The 24,374-nt window shown below is 39.2% G+C and overlaps 2 protein-coding genes across 8 annotated transcripts in view; one reads left to right on the top strand and one right to left on the bottom strand.

The window, feature by feature from the left end:
* Positions 1 to 3,383, bottom strand: part of LOC5502304 (calsequestrin-2-like) — an 18,630-nt gene extending 15,247 nt beyond the window's left edge. Inside the window, exons 1-4 of the mRNA XM_032370572.2 lie at positions 3,105 to 3,383; positions 1,374 to 1,458; positions 669 to 735; positions 242 to 275 (exon numbers count right to left, since the gene is read on the bottom strand). Coding sequence (XP_032226463.2) covers positions 242 to 275; positions 669 to 735; positions 1,374 to 1,458; positions 3,105 to 3,383 — 465 coding nt within the window. The remainder of the gene's footprint in view (positions 1 to 241; positions 276 to 668; positions 736 to 1,373; positions 1,459 to 3,104) is intronic.
* Positions 3,324 to 24,374, top strand: part of LOC5502303 (rho GTPase-activating protein 32) — a 27,727-nt gene continuing 6,676 nt past the window's right edge. The window contains exons 1-10 of one of the 7 annotated variants that reach the window (XM_048733017.1): positions 3,324 to 3,447; positions 3,890 to 4,145; positions 6,368 to 6,416; positions 13,417 to 13,516; positions 13,963 to 14,103; positions 16,029 to 16,094; positions 16,939 to 17,021; positions 19,880 to 19,961; positions 20,485 to 20,577; positions 21,003 to 21,125. In XM_048733017.1, the coding sequence (XP_048588974.1) occupies positions 14,002 to 14,103; positions 16,029 to 16,094; positions 16,939 to 17,021; positions 19,880 to 19,961; positions 20,485 to 20,577; positions 21,003 to 21,125 (549 nt within the window). In that variant the 5' untranslated portion in view covers positions 3,324 to 3,447; positions 3,890 to 4,145; positions 6,368 to 6,416; positions 13,417 to 13,516; positions 13,963 to 14,001. Of the gene's footprint in view, positions 3,448 to 3,889; positions 4,146 to 6,039; positions 6,214 to 6,367; positions 6,417 to 10,685; positions 10,974 to 13,416; positions 13,517 to 13,962; positions 14,104 to 14,506; positions 14,552 to 14,646; positions 14,664 to 14,698; positions 14,720 to 15,893; positions 15,918 to 16,028; positions 16,095 to 16,938; positions 17,022 to 19,879; positions 19,962 to 20,484; positions 20,578 to 21,002; positions 21,126 to 24,374 lie in introns of those variants that run through there. The other 6 variants (XM_048733016.1, XM_048733015.1, XM_048733019.1 and 3 more) reach the window with 6 other exon arrangements.

Raw genomic sequence — 24,374 nt, forward strand, 5'->3', positions numbered from 1 at the left:
GACGGCAGTTTTTCACGAAGTCACGCTTCTAAAGCTAAACGAGCCAAATTACGGGCTCCGAATTACAAGAACATTCTTATGAATTTGTCCGTCTGGAATTGAACTTGCTGGGAGAGGCCTCCCAATCTTGTACGGCATTCCAAGGTATATGTTTATATTGTAATCGAAAGATAGTACGATTCTAGGTAATCCACGAGTTGTAGGGAAGTTAAGTGTAACAACGAAGCATATTGTTGATTACCTTATGAAGAAATGTAACCAGAACATCGGCAGATCTGAAGAGAAAAGACATTCCGTAACAATTAGTCCATCAATAGGAAAAAATAACAACAATAGCAATAACAACAACAAACAATGGGCAATAGAGGCAACAACAAAGACGACGGCGACGACAACAACAGCAGCATAAAACCCGGAACAATAACAAGACAAGACACTGACAGCAACCACTTCAACAAAAGCAACATAGCTTTATATATGTATAGAAGGTGGGTTGGAAATAGAAAAAAAAAAGAAACGTTAAGATTATCGCGTCGAAAAAAAGGATGAATGACAAACAATGAATAAAGGGAAATAGTGGGGAAAGGATGCTACGGGAGAATTTCTCCCCGAGAAATGAACATCTACTTTATTTCAAAGACGAGTCGTTCAAATCATTATTGGCTCACCTGTGTCCGTAGTACTCTACGCGTTTGCCTCTATGAAATACGGAAATGGCGCCTGAGAATTTCACCCCTGTGTCAAAAAGGACGCCAAAACATGTTTGATGTGAATCTTGGAGTTATATTTGGATATTTACCCTCATGGCCGTTATAGTGGCCGAAGAAAAGGAACAGGTGTAGATAGAGAAGAAGGGGGTATGAGGGGGGGGGGAGGGGTTGGGCCATCTGTCCCGAGTTCCTTGCAGACTGTCTTTTCTGTTACATACTCTTTTTTAGCATTGCCCCTCCCAGTATTACCATGTTAGAGCTCTTCCCCTTCCACCCCCCCCCCCCCCCCCCCCAGCATATTTATGAGCTATGCTACATTCCTGGCTATGATCATGGGACATTGTTATCATGGGACACTGTTGCCATGGGACATTATGACGATGGGACACTATGAACATAGGACACTTTGACGATGGGGCAAAATGATCATGGGACACTATGACGATGGGACACAATGATCATGACACACTGTGGCCATGGGACACTATGATGATGGGACACTATTACCATGGGACACTATTATCATGGGACACTGTGGCCATGGGACACTATGACGATGGGACACTATAAACATAGGACACTTTGAAGATGGGGCACAATGATCATGGGACACTATGACCATGGGACATTACGAGGACGCTATATAACAATTTGGTAACCTACCGAGTTTTTGAGCTAGTTCATATTCCTCCGCAACATTAACGGCAGCCACGGTCACGCCCTGGGGTTGGAGTATGCGAGCTACCACCTGCAAGCCACAACCGCGACAACTGTCAAGCGGACGCGAGTACAGGCAGGCGCGGACAGACGCGATATTTAGGCGGACGCGAGTACAGGCAGGCGCGGTCAGACGCGATATTTAGGCGGACGCGAGTACAGGCAGGCGCGGTCAAACGCGATATTTAGGCGGACGCGAGTACAGGCAGGCGCGGTCAGACGCGATATTCAGGCGGACGCGAATACAGGCAGGCGCGGTCAGAAGCGATATTCAGGCGGACGCGAATACAGGCAGGCGCGGTCAGAAGCGATTATTATAAGTCGCGGGCAACATAATTAACGTCAGGACACAGAGATTGACACTTACAATCAAACGCCGTCAAGACGAAGTAAATTTTGAGCACAATCAAATAAATCCGCGGCACTACGACGCCAAAATATTTAGACGCGGTCGCATATAGATGTAGCCATAATAGCCAACAGTTATTCGATTTCCAGCGTAGATCTCCGTCTTTCAATACAAGCACTGTTTATTACCAAAAGTTCCTAGAGCGAAAATTCCGGGTATAGGACTGAGAAAGTAACTGCACGATGGAAATTTTATTCATTCTATAATTTCATTTTATTTTGCCGTGACGTTTTTTTGCTATTTGATTTTTTTCTTTTCTATTTGTATTTTACAGATCATTAAACATACAAAAAAGGAAGCTTCCCTCAATATAAACAACAATAAACTTCCACCATTCCCTTTCCAATACATTTTCTGTTTTCATTATTCCTTTTGTCCCTGATATTGAATTCCCTTATTTGTCAGTCCTTAAAACACACACATGATTTAGCCAAGCTTCGCTGAAATATTGAATGTATTTTAGCGTATTGTCTTCTTTGTGCCGTCAGCATTAAAACTCGAGGCAAATAAAAAAAAACCCGATAATGCTTCTCTAGATTGTGTGCAGACAAAAAGGATTACTGGTAAAAATGATACGCCCCCTATAATGTAAAACTGAAACAGAATGAAAAAATATATGATAAAATATTATTTCTATTTATACTCTTATGCGGCGAGCTAAAAAGGGATAAATTGATATAAAGAATAAACACACTGAATATTTCAGAAGCATGAATCTTTAGTGCTGAATTAGATTACGTCGTTAATGTTCTTGGTGATAAGTTCTTTTCTTTGAAACTCTCTGCTAGTGTACTAGCAGATATAATCTTGTGGTTTTCTCAGAGATGTACCCTAACCTGGCGTGCGTACATAGACAGGTACGACAGAATACAGCATCTGAATAAATACGTAGCTGGATTTGGACATCACAGATCGGCAGTATTCATCATTTAAAGATGATAATGTCTCAAGGGGAGCTCAGATGAGCGATTAGATATATTCCGACAATTACATCACTTATAAACCAAAAGTGAAAATTGTTTGGAATTTGAGCTTTGTTTTCATTTTGCAGATTCTAATATTATTTCCTTCTCGTGTTAAAAATCAAAACACTGCTATTGAAAAGCGCTTACTTGTAAATTAACATATTAATCGCATGTTGAAAAACCCAATGGACGCTATGAAAACAAATCCGGGATCATAACCCGCAAAATCGACATATCTATCAAAGCAAGCACAATATTCTCACCTCAGAAAATAAGCAAATGAATTAGCAAAATTCGTCCCACCTCGAGCATTTGCCTGTCCGATTTCCAAAGCTTCTCGGAGTCGGGGTGGGATCTAGACGAGAGATAGAAGAGCAGTACTAGCATTTTGCTTTGCTTGAGCGTACGGTCGAAGTTATTCCTGTCTAGATCGATTACTCGCTTGATGCCATCGTCTCTGAGGTAGTGAGGTAGTTTGCTGTCCCGAGATTCGGCATCTTCTAAATCCTGGGCTTCAGCTGTGTTTATTACGATCATAGAGAAGACGGGTAGGATTGCAAGTGGGGAAAGTATGGGCTTCATGTTAGGGACCCTTAGGTGATGATCCTGAGGAATAATTCAAAGGAGACGGCGTTACACTGCGGAGGTATGTGCACCTATGATGGTCACCCTACAGTATGATTAATAATTAACAAAGATTCTAATTATACACCGGAAGGTGACGAAATTATTTTGAAAACATTACAATAAATCTATTTAAAACTAATCAAAGCAAGACTAAATCAGTATGAATATATTCCTTAGAATATATCAACATTGATTGTTTACGTAATTTTTCTTCTTGTCTAAAAGGGTAAATTGTCTACAAATCTGAAGTGGGAAAGAAGCCACTAAAGTGTTATTATATTGTATACGTTGCACTTGTATGGCTTCTCTATTATCATCATGCGACACATGCTCCCTCTCCCCTGTGAAAATTTAAAAATATATATCTGAAATGCACTTATAAAGAATTGTTATTTTATATCGATTATTTATTTGCTGTTTTATATTAACCAATTTTAATTGAATTAAAATTCAATCCCCAGGATAATAAGAAACCAAAGTAAGCCCTAACCACAGGAAGTCCAAACGTTACCAACCTTCAACCCGGAAGAGCTTCACCTAATCACATGATGGAGAGAATTGCCAACACGGATATGAAACATCCTCCGAACAAAAATATTACCCCTCGACTTTCCCCTCTCAATACGACACAATATAAATCTCAAATACCCAAATATCTGTGAAAAGGACATAGAACTCATAAGATCAAAAATTAAGGTCTGGATCTTCGCAAGAATTGTGAGTATTTGTTTGCGCAATTTCGGTTTGGTGGGATCACAGTCAATTTAAGTGCTACCCGCCACTACATTTTTAATTAATTAATGGCATAGCACTAGACTAGTAGCAAAGAGGGTATCAGTGGTAAAACACGCTAGACCACCCTTTCAAACCGACCACTTTCCTATGTCCCGAAATATTAAGGTCGATCGAACACTCTCGTTTTTCCTCATTACATGGGGTGGCTAATCACAGTAATCAGCATGATCGAAAATCGAGTACAATCGAATGACTGGATTCGACTGTGTTCTTTAATCGAATGAAAACTAACTTTTTAGTTGTTGATTGGGTTCAATTTTCGAGCAGATCACTTGGATTATTTGCTTATTTTCAAAATAAAAATACCATTCTTTCGAAAATAAATTTACGCGCGGTCCTTATTGCAATCAAAGAAAGTAAAAATTTCAAACTCAAACACTAAAACCATCGGATACAATCGAAGATATTCAAATAAAATAATGTTTTAGCTGAAAAAAGCTGTTATTTTTTTTTCAGTGTACAGTCTCTTGGCAAATCAGGTGTTTAACTTTATAATTGGTTCTTTTATTTTTTACCTAAGATTAAATTAACAGACACTAAACAGTAACAATCATTAATAACAATCAACAAACCAAACAAAGAAAAGTATAATTACTTGTCATCAGCCATAAATCAGAATTTCGAGAAAACATTGAAGTGATCTTTGAGAATATAAAAACCTATTCTTTTCCAAAAAGCTGATGAGGTTTTATAAAAAGGGTGCTTGAAATGCCGCCAAATTTGAGCCAAACCGGATCTGGTGAGTGGTGTGATTTTGACCGTAGTTTTTGTACGTATCCAGCCCTGCGCGGTCTAATAAAAGCATTCGCGGTTCAGCGCTCAAAACATCTATTTTTTTTAATCCCCGTGGAAGACCCATCCACGTCAAAACAATAACCAAGAGAAAGGCTATTTTGTGGTTGGCGTCAAGGTCAACCGGAAGTTTAATTTTTTTGCTTTTCTTTCAACTAAACGCCTTTGCCATGTCATCGCGGTATCAGTCAGTATTATCAGTTACTGATAATATTATACACTACACCACCAAGTAATCGAACGGGCAGAAAAAAAAAAACTTTTCGGGTCACCGATGTTAAAATTATGTCATAAAAATTGTAAAATTAGAATAATTCATGGAGAACGAGAATTCGGGGCTAAGGATCTAATAACAAAGTTTTTACAATTTTTAGAGCTTAAATATTTGGCAAGACATGCTGGATCTCCTTTACAATGTGTCTTCGGTTCTTAATTATCGCTACCTGATCCGAGGTCTTTGCCTTCCCCCACTCCCCCTCCCCCACCCCTCACCACGCCTACACACGTGATGCTTGATGCTCCACCCATTGTGATATAGTACTTGGCACCAGTGGCTTATGAGCCCCCCCTGTTGGCACTTATTTTACCAGGCTCATGGACTACCCCAAACACCAGCAAAATATAGCGAGAGATCCGTAAGCGAGCATGTAGCCAGGGTTTTTTTTTTTTTGCTTTTAACCTCTCTACATCTTTATACATTTTGAACAAGATTTCTTATCTCTACTTGCCCTAGGCACGGGCTACCTGTGGTCATGTACATAGCAATCGCAGGTGGGTACTCCGCCTTACTTCCGTTTCCTGTGACTCTTCCCTTATCAAGATTTCAAAAGTCTTAAAATTCGCAATTATATACATTAGTAAGGGCTGTTTTTTTTGCCTACTACTCTCTCATATTTTGGACGATTAATGTTCTTGCCTCTCTGTAATGTACGTGGTTTGAAGAATGAAATCAATCCTTTTTTTTTTTTTCAACAAATTTCCGGTTCGTGCTTAAGATTTCCGGTTTAGGGCCCAGACCCCACCATTCACCGATAACAACAACTAGAAAATGCAAATGGCGCCGGTTGGTAGAATCTGATGATTCTCCAAAACACTACAATCGCTTTATTCTTCTTTATCTTACCATGATCTAGCTGTTATATTTGAATAGAGGATTCCAACATGACAACTTGGTACACATCTGAGGATTTTGCAGAAGGTAGATTAGCGAAACGATCATATTTTCTCGCTGCCTGTGGCTCCACACACTCGGAAAATTTTATTCTACGGGGATTAGGATAGTAGACAATACAAAGAAATCTTAGTTCTCTCATGTTGAAGGCATTCACAAGTGTGTACTCTTTTTTATATAGGTACCAAACTGCCGGTTGTACAAGCTCCTGAAGTTGTGAATGAAACTAGGTAAGAGCAAGTTATAATATTTCTAAAATGCGCTATCTGTTATGATATTGATGAAGGACATGTTCTTTACAAAACGCCCGTGATATATTTCTTTTACCATAACATTTCCACAAAGAAACATTACTTCTATTATTCTCCTGCTCAAAGGTTCATTATTTCCGGAATAACTTATAGATTTATCGGTTTACTAAGAGAATGGATTCTCCTATTTCCTCCAAGAATTCTTAATCGACCTCTTTATTGAATCTCATTAAGACAGTTTCACTTGGAAACCACTGCACGTCATATCGTTTCTAGAAAAGAAATACATAAATACAAAAAAATGCTGTGTATTGGCAAAAAAGAAGATGCAAATTATAACTTTTGTATTATACACTTTATAGTTTAAATATTATATGATCTAGAACTTAATATCGTAGTTATCTTTTGTCAATCTCAAGTAAGTATTTTAAACCCATACTGTACAGCAATGATGGTCCGTGAATAGATGTAGATTTGCGCGCTTTAGAAAAAGCAATTTATTTATGGAAACAATATATGTCACAATGATATAAAATGTCTGTTATTCAAGATTTGCAAAATAAATATAGAAATTTTACCCTTTGGTAGCTTTATATTTCCAAATTTCTATATATAACAACTTAGCATATTTGTAGATAAAAAAACTTATTATGTATCATGCTATCATGGTTTCATTTGCATGTCAAAAGATAACTTCTTTATCACAGTTTGGGCTTTGGATAGGACTTTCTTCATTACTTTGTTTTCCTATAATTGTAACAACATGTGGGTCATTTATACTCTGTCATAACAAGCATCTGCAGTGTAGGACTTCCACCCAACAACTATGAGCTTTTTTACAAGAACAACGGCAAAAAAGACAGAAGAACACAAAATTTGAATTTAAACGGCAGGACATTAGAAGTAGAAGGTTTTTGGGTTGCATTGCAAGTCTATCAACCACCTGAGAGTTTGTGCTTTTAAACTGGCTGAACTTTGCTTATAGCTCTAATATTTGCACTTCTTTTTCATTCTTAGTTCAAAATATATTTAGAGACATTGAAACAATTCAACGCCAAACTTGAAAGAATAGAACATACTTAGTAATAATAAGTCAATACTTGGTGATTGGTTGAGAGCTTTAAAAGTATGCAAATATCCATGCTTTTGGTTGTCGCACTATGAAAGGGTTAATGAATCATTCCTAATTCAGCACTGCAAAATTAATTCAAATCTTGAATTTTTAATATTTCAATTTTATGGGTGTCTTGGTATCTTTTTAGCAAGTCTTAGTAATTTGTAGGATTAGGATTACTTAAAGAAACATATTGTCTGGATTTGGATAATCCTATTTTTAACTCTGTGTTATCATGTTTATTCATATTTAGAATAAACATTTCCCAAGGGTTTATATAAAACAATAAACAAAATGTCTGTTCATCTGTTGCTTACAAATGTTGATAAGGGCAATTAGCTTTTTATTCAAGGATGTTTATATTTCAGAGCATATCTATTTTTTTTATTTTGTTAGGGAGGGGGGGGGGTGGATCCTGACATGAGGTTGAAATTTTATTTGTTGTTTGCTACAAAACAAAGAGTGAGTGATTGTGCCATCTTTTAGAGTATAAAACGCTATCCAACTATTCTGCTATCTGTTAGGGGGTCTCACCCCAATAATACCTGAAATGTATTTTACAGTTAAACTGTCAAACTGTATTTTACAGTTAAACTGTAAGTCAACTGAGCCCTAATAAGACCAGCTATTTTGTTGATAAGTGATGGTAGTACCATCTCTAAGGTCTAGAAATTGCTTTGACCACACCCAAAGTGCTATATTTTAAGATGGTAAGAATTGTTGTTGACTACACCCAAAGTGAAATTGTTGTTGACCACACCCAAAATGCTTTCCCTTAGGGTTAAAATAATTTTGCTGATAAAAAAACATCCATATTTTTATAGGAGCCCCTCCCCCCTCCCCTAGGAGGTTGGTTCATGGGTAACATATAAATGGCTGAATCCTGGTATCTTATAGCCATGCAAATGTTCACAGGAACACAAATAAGAATACCATAGCTTTTGAAGCTTTTTTTGCTTTGTTTTTGTTTATGGTTATTTGCTAACTTATTACTGTATTTGTTACCCATGAAGCATTGTGAACTATGACACGTGCATACGTCGAGTGCAACCTAATTTAAAAAAAGTGTATACACAGTAAATGTATTAAATGTGTTGGAGGAATGTATTGGAGGAATATGTTGGAGGAATATGTTGATAGGAAGGTGGAGGCCTGGGTCGAACAAGTGGCGAAGCTTGCCGAATTCACAGCAACAAACCCACAAGCCTCATACACTGGTTTCCCTTTCGCGTTAAAGCACCGATCAGGGGCGGATACAGGAGGGGTGGATTGGGTGGATATCCACCCCCCTTTTTGAGTAAAAAGAAATTTGAAAAGACTCTTTGTTTAAATAAATTGATGTCTGAGGGACGGGAGGTACTGTCCATTTTCCTTCGCCTGCTTGACTTTGCTGATGCGACAAATCCAATTCAGCATGAAGTATTGTAAGATCTATGTGACCTAGCAAGAAGCACTGGATCAGTTATAAGCCGTCTATCCGGCTATCATCCACCCCCCATTTAGAAATCCTGGATCCCCTTCTGCCGATGGACTTATTATTTAAGAACGCTGCCAGATATTGAAGACCTGCTAGAGCCTCTAGCCTCTAGCGCGCAATTAGCGACACCCTCACACCAGCTATAAAAGGGCACACGTGCACACCTGCTGAACTGAATTGCTAGGACTCCCCGTCTGGCTACGGGGAATGGGTCTCACAAACACATGTCAAAGTTCGACCAACGAGCATGAGGCGTCAGACTTAGTAGCCGCGCCTCTAGTACAGCAAATCATGTGATCCAGGAACATACACTCCCGGATGATGATGCAATAAGAACACTGCAGAACAGCAACCGTAGAGAGAAGGATGATCACGAGGAAGTGAAGAATGCCCTCCCTGATAATACAAAGAGTAACCGGCATTCAAACTGAAAAGGTTGCGTCTAGCTGGTTGACATTCCGCTAAAAGAAATGAACTTCACGCTTAACAAGAGGGAGTTCAGAGATGCCATTCACCTTCGCTATGATTGGCATATAACAGACACGCCCTCCGCATGGGTAAGCGGAGACGTATTTACTGTGGATCATGTCATGATATGCAAGCGCAGAGGATTTATTACTCACCGACACAATGAGCTGTGCGATTTAGAAGCAAAAATGCTTAACATGGTCTGCAACGATGTGCAAGTGGAACCTGCCTTTAAAGAGATTACGGACGAGGTCTTGACCAGAGGTACAAACACAGCGAGAGATGCTCGGCTTGATACCCACGCTCGTGGTTTTTGGGACAGACAACGCTCTGCCTTTTTTGACTTTCGGGTTTGCCACCCGAACGCAGAGTCTTATAAGGACCTGGCCACTGAGCAAATTTACCGCAAAAAACGAAAACAAGAAGAATATAGCATAAGCAAGCAGAGTACTAGAAGTACAGCAAGGGACATTCACCCCCTTAGTATTTACCACAACGGGGGGAATGGATTACGAATGCAGGCGTTTCCTCAGCAGATTAGCGGAACTGAAAGAAAAGAGAGGAATACAGCATTACTATCGGATGGATAAGAGCCAAAGTATCATTCGCCATACTAAGATCAGCGTTACTCTACCTGCGTGGTCCGCATACCACAAGGCGTGTGACTGTCATGTCCAAAAAGAAAAGGCTGCAATTAGAGATTTTTCCTTTTTTTCTTCTTTTTTAAGGTATCTAAGTTTTTGTAATAAATACCTTTAATTCTTTTAAGAATTAAAATATCTGACTTTTTTTTAATATATGGTACAGTAGAACCCCACTAACTAGAACTCGGCTAAATCGAATTCCCCGCTAACTCGAACTAAGTTTAATTTCCCTTGAACCTAATTTTGAGTCATTGCTACTCTGCTAACTCGAATTCCCCGCTAACTCGAACTGATTTTTTCTTCCCTTCGGAGTTCGAGTTAGCGGGTTTCTACTGTACTTTTGTCTTATCATTTGAGAATTATATTCCATGTAAATAGTTAACTGTTTAAGACCCTTTTTAAAAATATAATTAAAAGTTCTATTATGAGTGAGGCTAGATAGTGTTGTGTTACGATTGTGTAACATGTGATAATGACGGTACCGGTCTGTCTGACTCCTTTGACACATCACATTAGCCAAAGATTCCATTACTAAAATCATAAGAGCCTCGACGACACCGTACTCTTCAAGATCTAAAGGGGCCTAAAACTCACAAGCTATAGTCAAGGGAATCATTTATGATTTAAAGGAAATTATGCATCACACGATGCACGTTTGTGTTACAAGAAATGTTTGAGGTGATGGACTGGTGGTTCTGAGAATTTTTTAACATGATGGGCCTCAGTTATGGCGAAATTGGGGATTTATCTCGGGACGATGTTGCCTTTCGCAAGGTCCAATGTTCGCCGAGTTTTGCTTGTATCCCTCTTCATATATTCCACCCTCGCAAACTGTAAGTGTTAATATTTTCTGTTGAGTTTAAACGTGTGTTATTATTGCCTATTGATTCTGTCAAGAATAATAGGTAAGAGCATTGTAGACATTTTGTAGTTTATGGTCAACTAAACGGAACATTATATAGTATTTAAGCAGAAATAATATCATGCTAGTTGTGTTTTCACTTTCTTATTTGGTTTCAGTATCTTTTAAGAATTTTGTGTTTTGAGAATCCAAGTATGTGTATATAAAAGTGCTTAGACATTTCGTCAGCTAACGCTGACCTCGCAATGAAACATTTATAGTTGTCAACGATAAAAGTCATCCCGTTTGTTAATTTGCTTCTTAAATGCAACCTGAAGTTTGTGAAGAAAATACTTTTTAAGAGCAAATTTAACATCTCTTTTCATTTTATCATTTTCAATCTCAAATTTAAAATTCTTTCATTCTAATTTTCTTGTTGCTTTTCATTTTGTACCCACTAAATTAATTTAGTTATGAAACTGTTCACCAGAATTTATTTGTTTTACGCACAAACGTACGATATCACATATACTTATCACCATACTTCCTGTATGCACTCTCCTATATTCTGCTGATAAAATACTACTCTTACAGCGATAGTTCTGTCAGATAAAGTTACAAATGATCTCTTTCTTTAATTTTATTTCCTACAACCTCACACTCTGCTAAAGCACATAGCGCTGCTTTTGTCGCGCGAGATTTTGAAACTTGATTTGTATGAAGCTCTGCAATGGAAACGCCAGTGTTGCTCACTTTCATGCGCCTAAATCCCACATCCTCCCCACGGAGAACTGAAAATGAGGGGGGGAGGGGTAAAAGTGAGGCGAAGGATCTCCAAGAATCTGATAATTTAGGCTATCCATAGTGGGAATTTGAAATTACGGGGAAAGGGCGTGGGGGGACTCTACGGCTGATTTACAAGAATTAAAATATTTGTCTTTTCCCTCGGCGAATGTTCATTGCAGAGTTTTCCGGTGGTTTTGGGGGCATTATTTGAGGAAAATCTGTCCTGTTGGAGGGAGTACATGGGGGAATATGTATATTTTCTGGAACTGCACGTACAGAGCTTTCAGTCCGCGACATCCAGTTAAGATTTTGTCTCGAGTTAAGCCCCATCTACACTAACAATTTTTTGTTGACAACTATATTTGTTGGCATCTACACTAGCAATTTTTCATGTGTGACAACTTTAAATTGCCGAGAAAACCTGCACTATTGCATTTGAGCAACAATAGTTACCACATAAAAATTGCCGAATTTGCTCCATACACTAGCAAATAAAAATTGTCACATAAAAATTTTCAACTAAAAATTGTTAGTGTAGAGCTTTACTCAAGTACTGTGTGTAGATCACTTTTTTACCATTTTTGGTTCACGACGCACATATTCTTGTTTTTTCCACCGCAGGATAGACAAGAAGCTGCAAACATATAAGATTTCACTGCGAATACAAGAGAGTTTTTTCGTATACAAGAGAGTTTTTTCGTATTCGATTCACGATAAATTGCGCCAAATTTCATTCGTACGTGCCTTAATTAATGTCCGTCCTTTTCTAATCTCGACTTTTGCGGATTAACGTATCACATTTTAGTGACAGTTAGTTTTATTAATTTCTTTATTTTAGGTAACAAAGCTGATAATCTGTCGTACAGGCGAGTAAGACACTTCTGATTAGCAGTGAACGACTACTAAGTTATTGTTTAATCATCAGGCGTCAAAGGCACGAACTCATTGATTGCTGCGTTATTGCCAATAATTACAGAGCCTGAGGCGTAAGATACTTTTCTTGATTTTACATTTCGTTGCCACGCGCGCCTTGGTTGCTTAGCAGCCGCTCTTAGTGTCACTCACTCGCACGGCTGCGTGACAAAAAGATCGGCTGCTAAGCAGATTACGCGCGCCTTTGTGATTTTCTATTCCCACTTGAACGCAAAAGAAAACGTAACTTTCAATTTGTTTTTGCGCTTGTGTCTGTCCGACCCTTACCTGTGTTACGTTTACTTGTTCTAAGAGAGAACCAATTTTACAAATAAAGTATACATGGTCTCATTAACAAGGGACATTTATTTCGATCGCCAACTATCATGTCATACTATATTCCTATCCTTATGTTATTGATTAAGAGCACAAGACCCTTAAGAAGGCCTGAATAAGTCCGAAACGTTGGCATATTTGCCTCTTGGTTTTGGTTTTCCATTTTAATCCTCATCTACAAAACAGACCAAGCCGTTCCAGAGGTACCAGAGAGCACAGCTGTTTGCTCAAGTCAACTTTTTTATCTAAAGATAGACGGTGCTACCAAGTTAATTCAGGCTACTGTGTAGCACATCCCTGTAACCAAATATTTCTAGTTCCATCCCCTCCCCTCCCCTCCCTCGGACTCATTCTCTTCCTCTGTTCCTTGGGAGACTCTGACAAACACTGCATGTTTTCAGGAGTAACCGCAAGCTGAAGCGTCTACCTGTGGATCACCCGTCATACGCATCTCTACGCCGCAGCCTCCTCTTTGAGTCTACCACCCCTGTCACTAGCAAGGTAACCATGGCAACCCTACCGCTTAGTGGGGTGACCATCTCTCCTTGATTGGCAGCCAGGCCTTACAAAGGAAACCTGTGTCAAATAACATAACAAATGTTACCTCCATAATTACCCATCAAAGCTCAGATGAAGGGCAGACTCCTTTTACATAAACTCTCGAAACCACTTTTAACAAAAGCCTTCAATCCCGTATTGATTCATTTCACGGTTATGGGATAACGTAGCGTCATGACCAATACTTAATAGCAATGTTTTGCTTGGATTTCAGTGGGAAAAATGAAGGGGCGGGTTTTTACTTCGCACTAGAGCTACCATTTGAATTGCTACGGAAAGGTTTTCAGCCTTTGCAAGTTTTAATGTTGTTCAGACACCTACACACCCTCCTCACCCCCTCTGTAAATCCTGGCTACGTCTGAAACGTTTTTATTTCCCTGTTTTTGAAGACCGATTACAGTCAGTTCTGCGAAAAGAAAGGCACCCTCATGCGACTGAGCAGGCTTTACGACGGCAAGTCCCGCTATCCCAAGATGGAAAACATGCCTCATTTCCACTATGACGACGTCGAACTCGGCACAAATATACAGGTGAGTACATGCCTCGTTGCCATTATGACGACATCGAACTCGGCACAAATATACAGGTGAGTACATGCCTCGTTTCCACTATGACGACATCGAACTCGGCACAAATATACAGGTGAGTACATGCCTCATTGCCATTATTACGACGTCGATCTCGGCATAAATATACAGGAGAGTACATGCCTCACTTCCACTATGACGACGTCGATCTCGGCATAAATATACAGGTGAGTACATGCCTCACTTCCACTATGACGACGTCGATCTCGGCATAAATATACAGGTGAGTACATGCCTCATTGCCACTATGACGACGTCGATCTCGGCACAAATATACAGGTGAGTACATGCCTCACTTCCACTATGACGACGTCGATCTCGGCATAAATATACAGGTGAGTACATGCCTCACTTCCACTATGACGACGTCGATCTCGGCACAAATATACAGGTGAGTACATGCCTCGTTTCCATTATGACGACATCGAACTCGGCATAAATATACAGGTAAGTACATTCCTCGTTTCCATTATGACGACATCGAACTCGGCACAAATATACAGGAGAGTACATGCCTCATTTCCATTATGACGACATCGAACTCGGCACAAATATACAGATGAGTACATGCCACGTTTCCACTATTACGACATCGAACTCATCACAAATACACAGGTGAATACATGCCTTTTAGAGGGTTTTTTTCGGGACTCCTACTTTAATCGTGTCGTATGGAACAATCTGCTGTAAATATTCGATCTTCTCCCACTATTGAATATTTAAAGAAAACCTAAACAAGCTTTACTTAAATCTGCTAGTTGCCGCCTCTGAGGCTGAAAGGATACGATGTGCGACGCACATTTCATTCTAAGTTTAAGATAAAAAAGCATTCGCAGTAGGAACCTGTATGATAACTAGTCTGCATTTTTATCTTAACACTGCAGACCTGGTGGGGTTGTAAGTTGCGAAGGGAATCTGTATTCTTTTTGTTTTGTGTGTTTCAACAAAATATAGAGAGCACCGCATTGCCATATTTGGTATCCATAACCTCACAAACCTCGCTCACGCATCACGCATTCAATTAACCACGCATCGCGTGAAATCCATTTTCACCCACCCTATTAGGAGAGGGGCCTGGGTTTGTGTCCACTGGCTACTTCCTGCGCAACCTCTTCCCAAGGGTCTTCTGGGTAATTTTCAATATGGCGTCTATTGAAAATAACCCAGAACACCCTGGGGACGAGGTTGCTTGCTGCGCTGCTGCCGAGATCGTAAACCGTTTTCTTCATTTTTTTTGTCTACGACATTTTCTTCTCTGTGCTTTTAATTTCCTAGTGGGTTCGGTATTTTTTGAAAGTCAGCCAAAATATTTATATTCTCATCATATTAAGAGCATGAATACATTTATGAGAATTGTCTCCCGCCTTTATTATGGCTCGAGTTTCCTTCAATGTTATAAATTATAAATCGTCGTGAAACATTTCAAGCCAACAATTCAGATAACAAAAGTGTACAGAATGTCAAACCGTGAAATTATGTTTCGTTTAGCTTTTGGAAAATGATCAACTGAGCAAAGAAATGCATGAAACTATTTTGAAAAGTCCCTCCTTAGTGCTCAAATTCCCTATGATGAAAACAAATGCAAATCTTGATGTATACAAATAAGCTTTATTGCAGAAGGCTCGATGTGGGACCTTAGCTGTTATGTGTTTTATCAGAAGAATATCCGTCATTTTTGAAGGGCTTGTACAAGTATTTCCAGGCAGCCTTCAAAGGCTGAAGCGAAAGAACATGTGAATTATTATTCTCTGCTATCAGTAGGTCGCTTCCATACATTATTGTTTTATTGTTGTTGTGCATAAGAAATTTGTATTTCACATGATTTATTATTTGCGAGGCTAAGACAGATTCTGGGTTCATATTCGCAGGCTTCTCTCTACGAATCTCAGGAGACCGACAAGAAATACTTGGAGGACGACCAAACAAGCCTTCTGGTAAGAGACTATATTTAGTGTGCTTTCTTTGTTTTTAACGAATTTAAGAAATGAAATGAAAAAACTCGAACTTTTCAATACCAATGACTTCCAATAAGAACATTTCCAAATGCGCATGTGATGTTCTTGTTTAGTCTCAAGGATTTTTGTGGACATTTATGTTATCTTTAGCTTTGGGAATTTTATTGTTTTTTTTGTCACATGGGCACCCAGTCTTAATGAAATGTAACATTACATTTTCTGCATTTTCCTCCTCATTTCTGACTGCTCTTTGTTAAAATATACAACATAAGGTCTGATTCCGCTAGTAAATCGATTTTTGACAAAACTAAATATTTTTACAGGACTTCAATTCACTGAATCTGTGAGGAGATTCAGTTGAGGTGTAATTTCTAACCATTAGAAACCTTAGAATCTTGTCACCTGTTGGTAATGAAATACGTATACTTATTTTGCAAATGACTTTATCACCTGAAAATTACAATTTGACTTTTAACGAAGGGAAGGGGTGGGGCTGGTTGTGTGGGGCCTGTCCCGAGGCTCTCCTATCGTTATTTTCTTGCACTACCCCAGTCTAGACCCAGCAATATTTTACTGTTCAATGTTGCGTGACGCTGCGAGGTGTTGTGTGACGTTGTGGGGTAGTGCCTGACGCTGTGATGTGTTGCCGTGACATTGTTAGGTCATGTGTGACACTACGTGGTGTTGCGTGACGTTGCGAGGTTCTTCGTCAATATTCCCCTTCGTTGTTGGTTAGTCGAGCAGACGAGCAAAGTTACGCTACCAACTAGACGATGTTTTAGCTGTCATCATAGCTAATTCATGTTTTTTCTTGTGTCCTAAGGTGTACGTGGAATGTCGTGCGAAGTCCTGGATTCTTCGTAGAACTCTGGAGAACTTTTCAGCTTTAGACAAGCAAATCCACAGGTATGAGCCGACCCAGACCCTATACCGAAAGGGGCGGAGCGAGAAATAAATTATGATGGAGTCCAGTAAATAGAAAGTTCTACACGACACAAAGCTAGATAACGCAATTTAATTTCTTGGCATGATAAAGAAGAGTGTCTCGGTTCACCTGATACTGGCCGCTGCACTGGCTACGGCCTTGAGATCGTCACTGTGGCAAATGCCTCGGTTCGCCACATTTCGCCAGGCTAGTCTCTGGTTAAGATGCAAAGCACATACCCTCCCCTCCCCCTTTACCCAGGTGTTGAATCGATAATTTACCCCGGTAGATGGTCAAAGAAGCAAGAAGTTTCTGGCAAGTCTTTTACTGGCTTCATCACGTCAGTCATAATCTAAAAGTCAATTGGATTGGCTAATTTTACGTCACTGTCATGAAGCCGGTGCTACACTTTTATCACGTAGTTAGCGTCATCCTCAGAACTCACCGAAGGATCTGATAGGTTAACAACTGTCACACCACGGATTTGCTGTAATCTGATTGGGTGATAATAGTCACACGGCCACAGACTTGTGGAGACGTTTTGTTGACTCAAACCATTTGGCGCTAGACATTTCCTTGGAGACAGTTTGTGTAGTTTTAAATGACTTAGGTTTTGTTAGCACAAGTAACTTCTAACGCTATATTTTGATGCGAAAGTTAATTTGTGGTTTTATTAGAAGTTCTATAATTACATTGTTTCTCTTATATTGGTTATCAAATTGTCAGTGGAACAGGAACGAAAAACGACCAAAAATGTTATAGTACCGGCTGTTTTTAGTCGAACTTTTGTACCAGATCGTGTAAATTCAAAAAGCAAAAGCTTATCATTTATCTCAAGTTCAGAACATCCTTTTTTTTTTCGAGTTGGTATGTTTGTAGCTTTAGCCATTTTTGACAATTCCAATCTCTTTTTTTTTTTGGCTCATGACTTGTCAACTCTGCTAGCATTTCTACTATATCTTTCCACTGTTTGTATAAATTTCCTACACATTCACCTCCCTTGCACGTTTCTTTAATCTTCCACACATAAGCATAGCATTTCGTGCTTCTTGTATTTAACTATTCCTTGATTAAATCATTCGATTTACCCTTCAGGCGTCATATTAATCCTTCTACAATCCCAAACAAACAAACAGATTAGCTCTCGACGGAAGGGGGTATTTGTAGAACGCCAAGTCTGAACCATACTTCAGTCTCACCAGCGCCAGACACGTACATTATATGTCCTCTGAGTAACATGCTACCGATGCATGACTTCGATGCACCGTGCATCGCAGATTTAGCGAGTGCTTTACAATGTTGCCAGTCAGAACATGATTTTTGGTAAGACAGAACACTAATTCTTAGCTTCTAAGGATTAATATGATTGTTACTTGACATGTGCGAATAGCGGAGGACATTTAACTCGGCTTTACTTATAGCGAGTCTATGTAGGTAGGGAACATATGAGAGTACTTTGTTATACACAGCGCAAAAGGAAGTATTTTCAGTGTAGGGGTGGGAAAATTCAGGAAAACACGATTTAGTGGTACTGCTTTTATTTTGACAAAATTGTTCAGGTTTTTATCTCACCCAAAACACAATGTTTGAAAAAATCATCACCGACGTTCTTAGCGCCAGCAGTGTTAAATTTTTTTATACCCTCTTTTCAGAATAACACCCTTCTTTCCCTTCCTCTCTTTACCACATGTATTCGACCTTTTCAGTGTTATAATGGCTGATTTATCATAAGTTTTGTGTTTTGTCACTGTGTATGTTGACCTGTTTACAGAAGCCTTTGCTTGTAGATAAAATATGTTGTTTAGCTATTTCGGTGTATCAAATGCACGGTGCTTTGAACGACTTTGTACCGTCTTTTGCGATTTTCTAACGTGTGCAGTGCAACAATTTGCGCAATTTCTTGTGTTAAAGCTATTGTGTTATGTTCTTTAAAAGGGCTATGCTACGAGTTTTCCGTGGGCCAAGCTTCCTAAGCAACCCTCCATTAGAAGAGACAGGAATTTCCCTGAAGAATTCAGTTTAATCTTTGTTTAAACTTTGTTTATCGAGGGTAACATATTTAACCGAATATTCAGTTTTCTAATATATGGCCCTCGGTTAGTAAGCACTGTCACTGGGGGTGGTCACTGGCAGAGGGTTTATTGCGTCCCCAGTGGTTCTTTTACGTCCCTCCGGTTCAGGTTAGTGTAGTGCAGCTTGAAGAGACGGGACCTCCGGTTTAGTGTCCTTATCCGAGAAGACTGGAAACACGGGAGAATAACTTCAACTCACTTGTGACACAAATTATTCGAATCAAGGCAGGAACCCGGAAAAAATCCCCAGTTTGAGCCAGGATTCGAACCTGGGCCACAGCGGTGAGAGGCCGACGCGCTAACACTAGGCCACCCGTGCTTCATATCCCATATTAGTCTATAATTTTATTTGCCGCCTGATGTTTTGAACACTTCAAACTTTAGCGGTGTCCGAAAGAAAACGTAAAACCCCATGCGCAGACTAGATGCGCAGTTGGTGATGTGGCACTGATGATTTATGAGCCTTAACCTGGTGCAATGTTATGTTGTCATTATTTTCTTATACTTTTGGCAGAACCTTTAAACACTTTGGAATTAGTATCAACATGATTTGTATTTATTTATAATGTTTCGTTGTTGATATGAGACTGTAAGTAATGGAACTTTAATCTCAATATGATCTGCTAGGTGTGATTTGTTTTGTTATTGAAGTGTGCCACTTTTGTCACTGTGTGTATTGCTCGTACTGGGTGTTTAACCATACGGTACCCACATTTCTTTAAGTAATGCAGTGTTTTTTTAACACACGCTTGTATTCTTCTTTGTAGGTGCTTATTCGACCGCAAGTTCAGTCGTTTAAAGCCCCTTCACGAGACACTGAACGGCGACAATCAGAACAGACAGAGCATGGTATGCTTAAAAATAATACTCTGTATCTCACGTTTTTGTTAGAATGTTTTCATGTGTTAAAACTGTAGTGGTCCTCCAAATATGGGGTGGGGGGTGGGGGTACGATTTAGAAACATTAAGAAAATATTAGTAGGGCTTAATGTATTATTACACGAGGCGCGAGATATCTTACATGCGTAATTGTATGACTGTTCCTTGTCCTATTTATGATAAGTTATTTATCATTATTATATCGTGTGTCTGTTGAAGGTTGCATGCACGTTATTGCCTTCTGTTAATTTACCTGTTTGTTTTATGGTTCTATGTATCATGGTGTTGCGTATGTCTTGCAGGAGGTGCGCGATATATTGCGGGCATTATTGCCTTTTGTTAATTTACCTGTTTATTTTATTGGTACTATGTATCATTGTGTTGCGTATGTGTTGCAGGAGGTGCGCGATATGTTGCGAGCGTTATTGCCTTTTGTTAATTGCCCTGTTTGTTTTATGGTACTGTGTATCATTGTGTTGTGTATGTGTTGCAGGAGGTGCGCGATATGTTGCAGGCGTACTTGTTGCGTCTATCCGAGATTGCTGACAATGTCATGAACTGCGGTCCGGTGCTCAACTGGTTCGAGGTAAGAACAAAACTTTCATAAAACATTGATTATACCCTTTGTCTGAATTGTAAAGTTGTTGTTTTGGTCGTATTTTGGAAGAAATAGTTTTGCTCTCATACTTTGATAAGTTTTAGTTGCATTGTATTTCTTTCTTTGCCTCAAGGTCCTTAAAGTCCTTAGATCCGACTTGCGTTATTTTGTTGTTTTTGTTTTGAATATTCAAAACTCTCTTCATTCTTAAACAAATACAACCCTCCCTTTATTATTTGATTCTTCAAAAAACTAGATTTAAACGGATTTAATTCCCTATTGAGCCTAGGAATAGGAATTCGTGCGTCACGCGAGTCGGATTCACGGACTTTAACGGCCTCAGGTCCTTTTTTTTCTGGCCGCCGTCGACGAAGCTGTTTGCCTCTAAGCTATCGTTCTGCCTGCATATGTAGATAGACAACCGAGGCAACCATCTTCTGCTGACGGATGAGTCCGCGATCAACGTACCCGGGATAGCGGCAGCTCACGTGATCAAGCGATACCATGCGCAAGCTGCAGATGAAATTTCTCTCGAGGTGGGTACCCTGTGTTTTATGTTAGCTGCATAAGCCTGGGGGAGTAGTTTTCCAAACTTGTTTTCAGTTATCAACCTTTTTATAAAACCGACACCAGAGACAAAGTATGGTTCTATTCTCCCAATATGGGAATTTTTTTTTTCGGACAGACACAATTTCAATCGAAATGCACACACCCAGTCTAGATATCGATTAATCGAAAAATATCGATTTTATCAAAAGTACGCAATGAACCAATTCAACAACAATTCAACTTTTTAAGCGAAGGGATAATTAAATTCTCTCGGAAACGATACGAGGGATCGATTTTTCCGCGAAAAACAAACAAATAAACAGAATCGATGGGTTTCGACGTAATAGTCAAAGTTGCTCTGATTGAGTGAGCCATTGAGACGAGTCTTGGGTCGTGTAAGAGACGGGTAAAGGGAGGATTTGGATGGGTAACGGGGGATTAAGACGAATAAATGGGGCCTTGGGCCGTGTAAGGGGTGCGGGGGGGGGGGAGGGGGGGGGGGGGTGGGGTCGGGCTGGCATTAGGACGAATAAGGGGGAGAGGCATTATAGATTATAGATTGGAAAGATGGGTGTGTAAACGTCCGAGGCGAGGAAACCATATGGCGCCAGTAGGGTGTTCTCAGAAGTAACCTTGAATGACATTAAACAAATCTGAAAACAGCTCTTGTCTGTTGCTTGAGAGGCCTCTCTGCGCTCCCTAAACATTATCATCTGGAAAACAGTGAAAGTGGTTTCATTTTATGTACAATGAACTTATATACTTTCTTGTATCACAAATCTCGCGTGACATATTTGCATGATGCCACTTCAGAACTATTTTGCCGCGCTATTCAAGTCTCCTCTTTCCCCGACCTTAGTATAGTAATCGACACATGGCCTCACTCACCTCTTTGTTAAGCTCCTATGAAGTGGAAATCCCTTTAAAACGAGGTGTTAATAGACTAAGCCGAGTAATTTTAGTGTGTAATTGTGCATGTGTGCTTTGGAGAATGTCTGAATTGTAAGCCGCGTGTGCCGAAATGTCAACTTGTCACATCTGCTTCTATCATGCAAACTTATAAAAGGGCTGCTTCCTCTTAAGCTAGGGACTTTAGCGGCCGGGAAACCCTAGGCCAATATCGTTACTATGTCGACATTTATTGGGGAAAGGCAGGTAATGTTTTTTATTGATTTAATTCATTCTGGGTTATAGTTTCTTTTTAATGCTTGTTTGAGATCAAATTTTGTGGACTATTCCCTTTCTGCCTGATTTTTTAGTTGATAAACTTCCCTGCTTTATACCCGGCTTACGTAGACTAGTTTTTCCAACAGCGTGTATTAGTAGTTGGGCTAATTTTATGAGTTTTTTATTCCTTGATAAGCATGGCGAAATGGTTTTCAGAAAGGTAAAAACTGCAATATTTGTGTTTATTATTCCCTTGGTTTACCGTTAATATAGCTTCACTGTGTTTTAGTGTTTATTTTGAATTCTAGATTTCACCGAGATCATCAGCGTCGATGTTTTGTATAAAAAACACACTTCTTCACGACGGAATCAGCATGATAACTATTGAAAATTCCCTAAATGCTTTCTGTTTCACTTTGAAACAATTACATGAGCTTATTTTTTTTTCTTGTGTTCTGTTCTTTATAAAGTTGCCTTACAAAAGCTTTATCAATTATGGTTATCAAGCGTACTTAAACTCTCATTTATTCAGATGTAACACCTGTTTAAGAGTTTGCGAGTTGAAACAATACGCAAATAGTAGCCCAATAGAGTATTCTTTTTTCTTTATCTTTGTCTATATATGACACATTGTGAGAGTAAAACTCGCAGCCGGCTTTCTAGACAACTAAATACATCTGGCCTAGTTGCCAAGAAAATCCGAGCTTAAAATTACTTCTATTGTCGAGAATGCTGCGTTATTTTGAGGTATTGCCTCCAACGAATGTATGCTAAAACTTTTTTTTTTATAAACAAACACACACACAAATGAAGCGACTAACAATGGCGATTGGAGCTTAAATAACAACTCATTTTTATTGGCAGTTGAGTCTTTCTGTTGGTTTTCTTTCATCTCCCAGAAACTTTCATTTTTAGGTTGTTTTTCATTATGATGCCATAGACAGTTTCACTCTAGTTTATTTTAGCCACAAATTCAGCAAAATGGTTCTAAATCGACAAACAAATTCTGTTGTAACTGTGTATCGAAATAACTTCTAAACTTCTTAGTAAATAAAAGAGAAAAACGTCGATATTAGTGCACAAAATTGCTTGTCTCATCTTTAATCTTTCTCAAAAAATATCCTCGTGAATTTAAGTGTTATATTGACAGCGTGTTGTTCTAACATCTTGAATACTTTGCGGTAACTTCTAAACAGAGGTGGTTTTGTCAAAGGAGCGTTTTTCTCTGTAGTTGTCAGCGCGTGGCTGCTGAATCGCTCTCGACCTCTACACTCGTCTATTGTATTCTAATCGCGGGAAATGCTACTTTATATGCGCTCTGCCAACAGTAGGGTTCTGATTAGCTTTTGCATACCATAACAGTGCTGTTTCTACATTTCTGCGGCTGAGTTCTAGCCTGTAATTGCAACCCGTTTCTTTGAAAACGCCGTATGTAAAGTTTGTGTCTGTTTGCTTCTCACTACGATCATGAGGTAGGTTTATTGACTTTCGTATTTGCTGTTTTTTCGCGGTTTGGGACTTTGAATTCGTTAATCTCGTTTCACTTGCTTGCCCTCTGAAGCTTTGCTTCTTTTTTTTCCCTCGGAATCTTCTTTGTCTAGCCCTTAGAAATAATTTTGCTGCGTAGTTTTAAAAATCTATCGCTCAAAAAAATTGGATTTTGGTTTTAAATATTTTAGGGTTTTTTTCTGTTAGAAAACCCACTATGAAAACTAGATGTGTCGAAAGTAGAAAAGCATGCGTACCGCTAGAATTGCAGGAATTCAAAACACTTTTAACTCTTATGAAAGGAATACTCATTCATTAACTTAGGCCAAGTGTATTCTTCAGGTTCATGCGATGAACACAAATATTTGGATAAATATTAACATAACTTTGCGCATTAACTTTTCTATGGCTCTAATCGGAATTAAATGGGATTAAATGTTTATTAAATGAGGCTTTTCTTCGGAAATGCGACCATAAATAGCCTTCAGTTTGATCACAAACGGAAATTTTAAAGCTCTGGGAAAATGTAGCGGTCACTTTTAATATTTCTGTTAACTGCCATCTTGACTGGCCGGGCTGAA

This window comes from Nematostella vectensis, chromosome 9, assembly GCF_932526225.1.
Source record: "Nematostella vectensis chromosome 9, jaNemVect1.1, whole genome shotgun sequence".
NCBI classification, from domain to species: Eukaryota; Metazoa; Cnidaria; class Anthozoa; order Actiniaria; family Edwardsiidae; genus Nematostella; species Nematostella vectensis.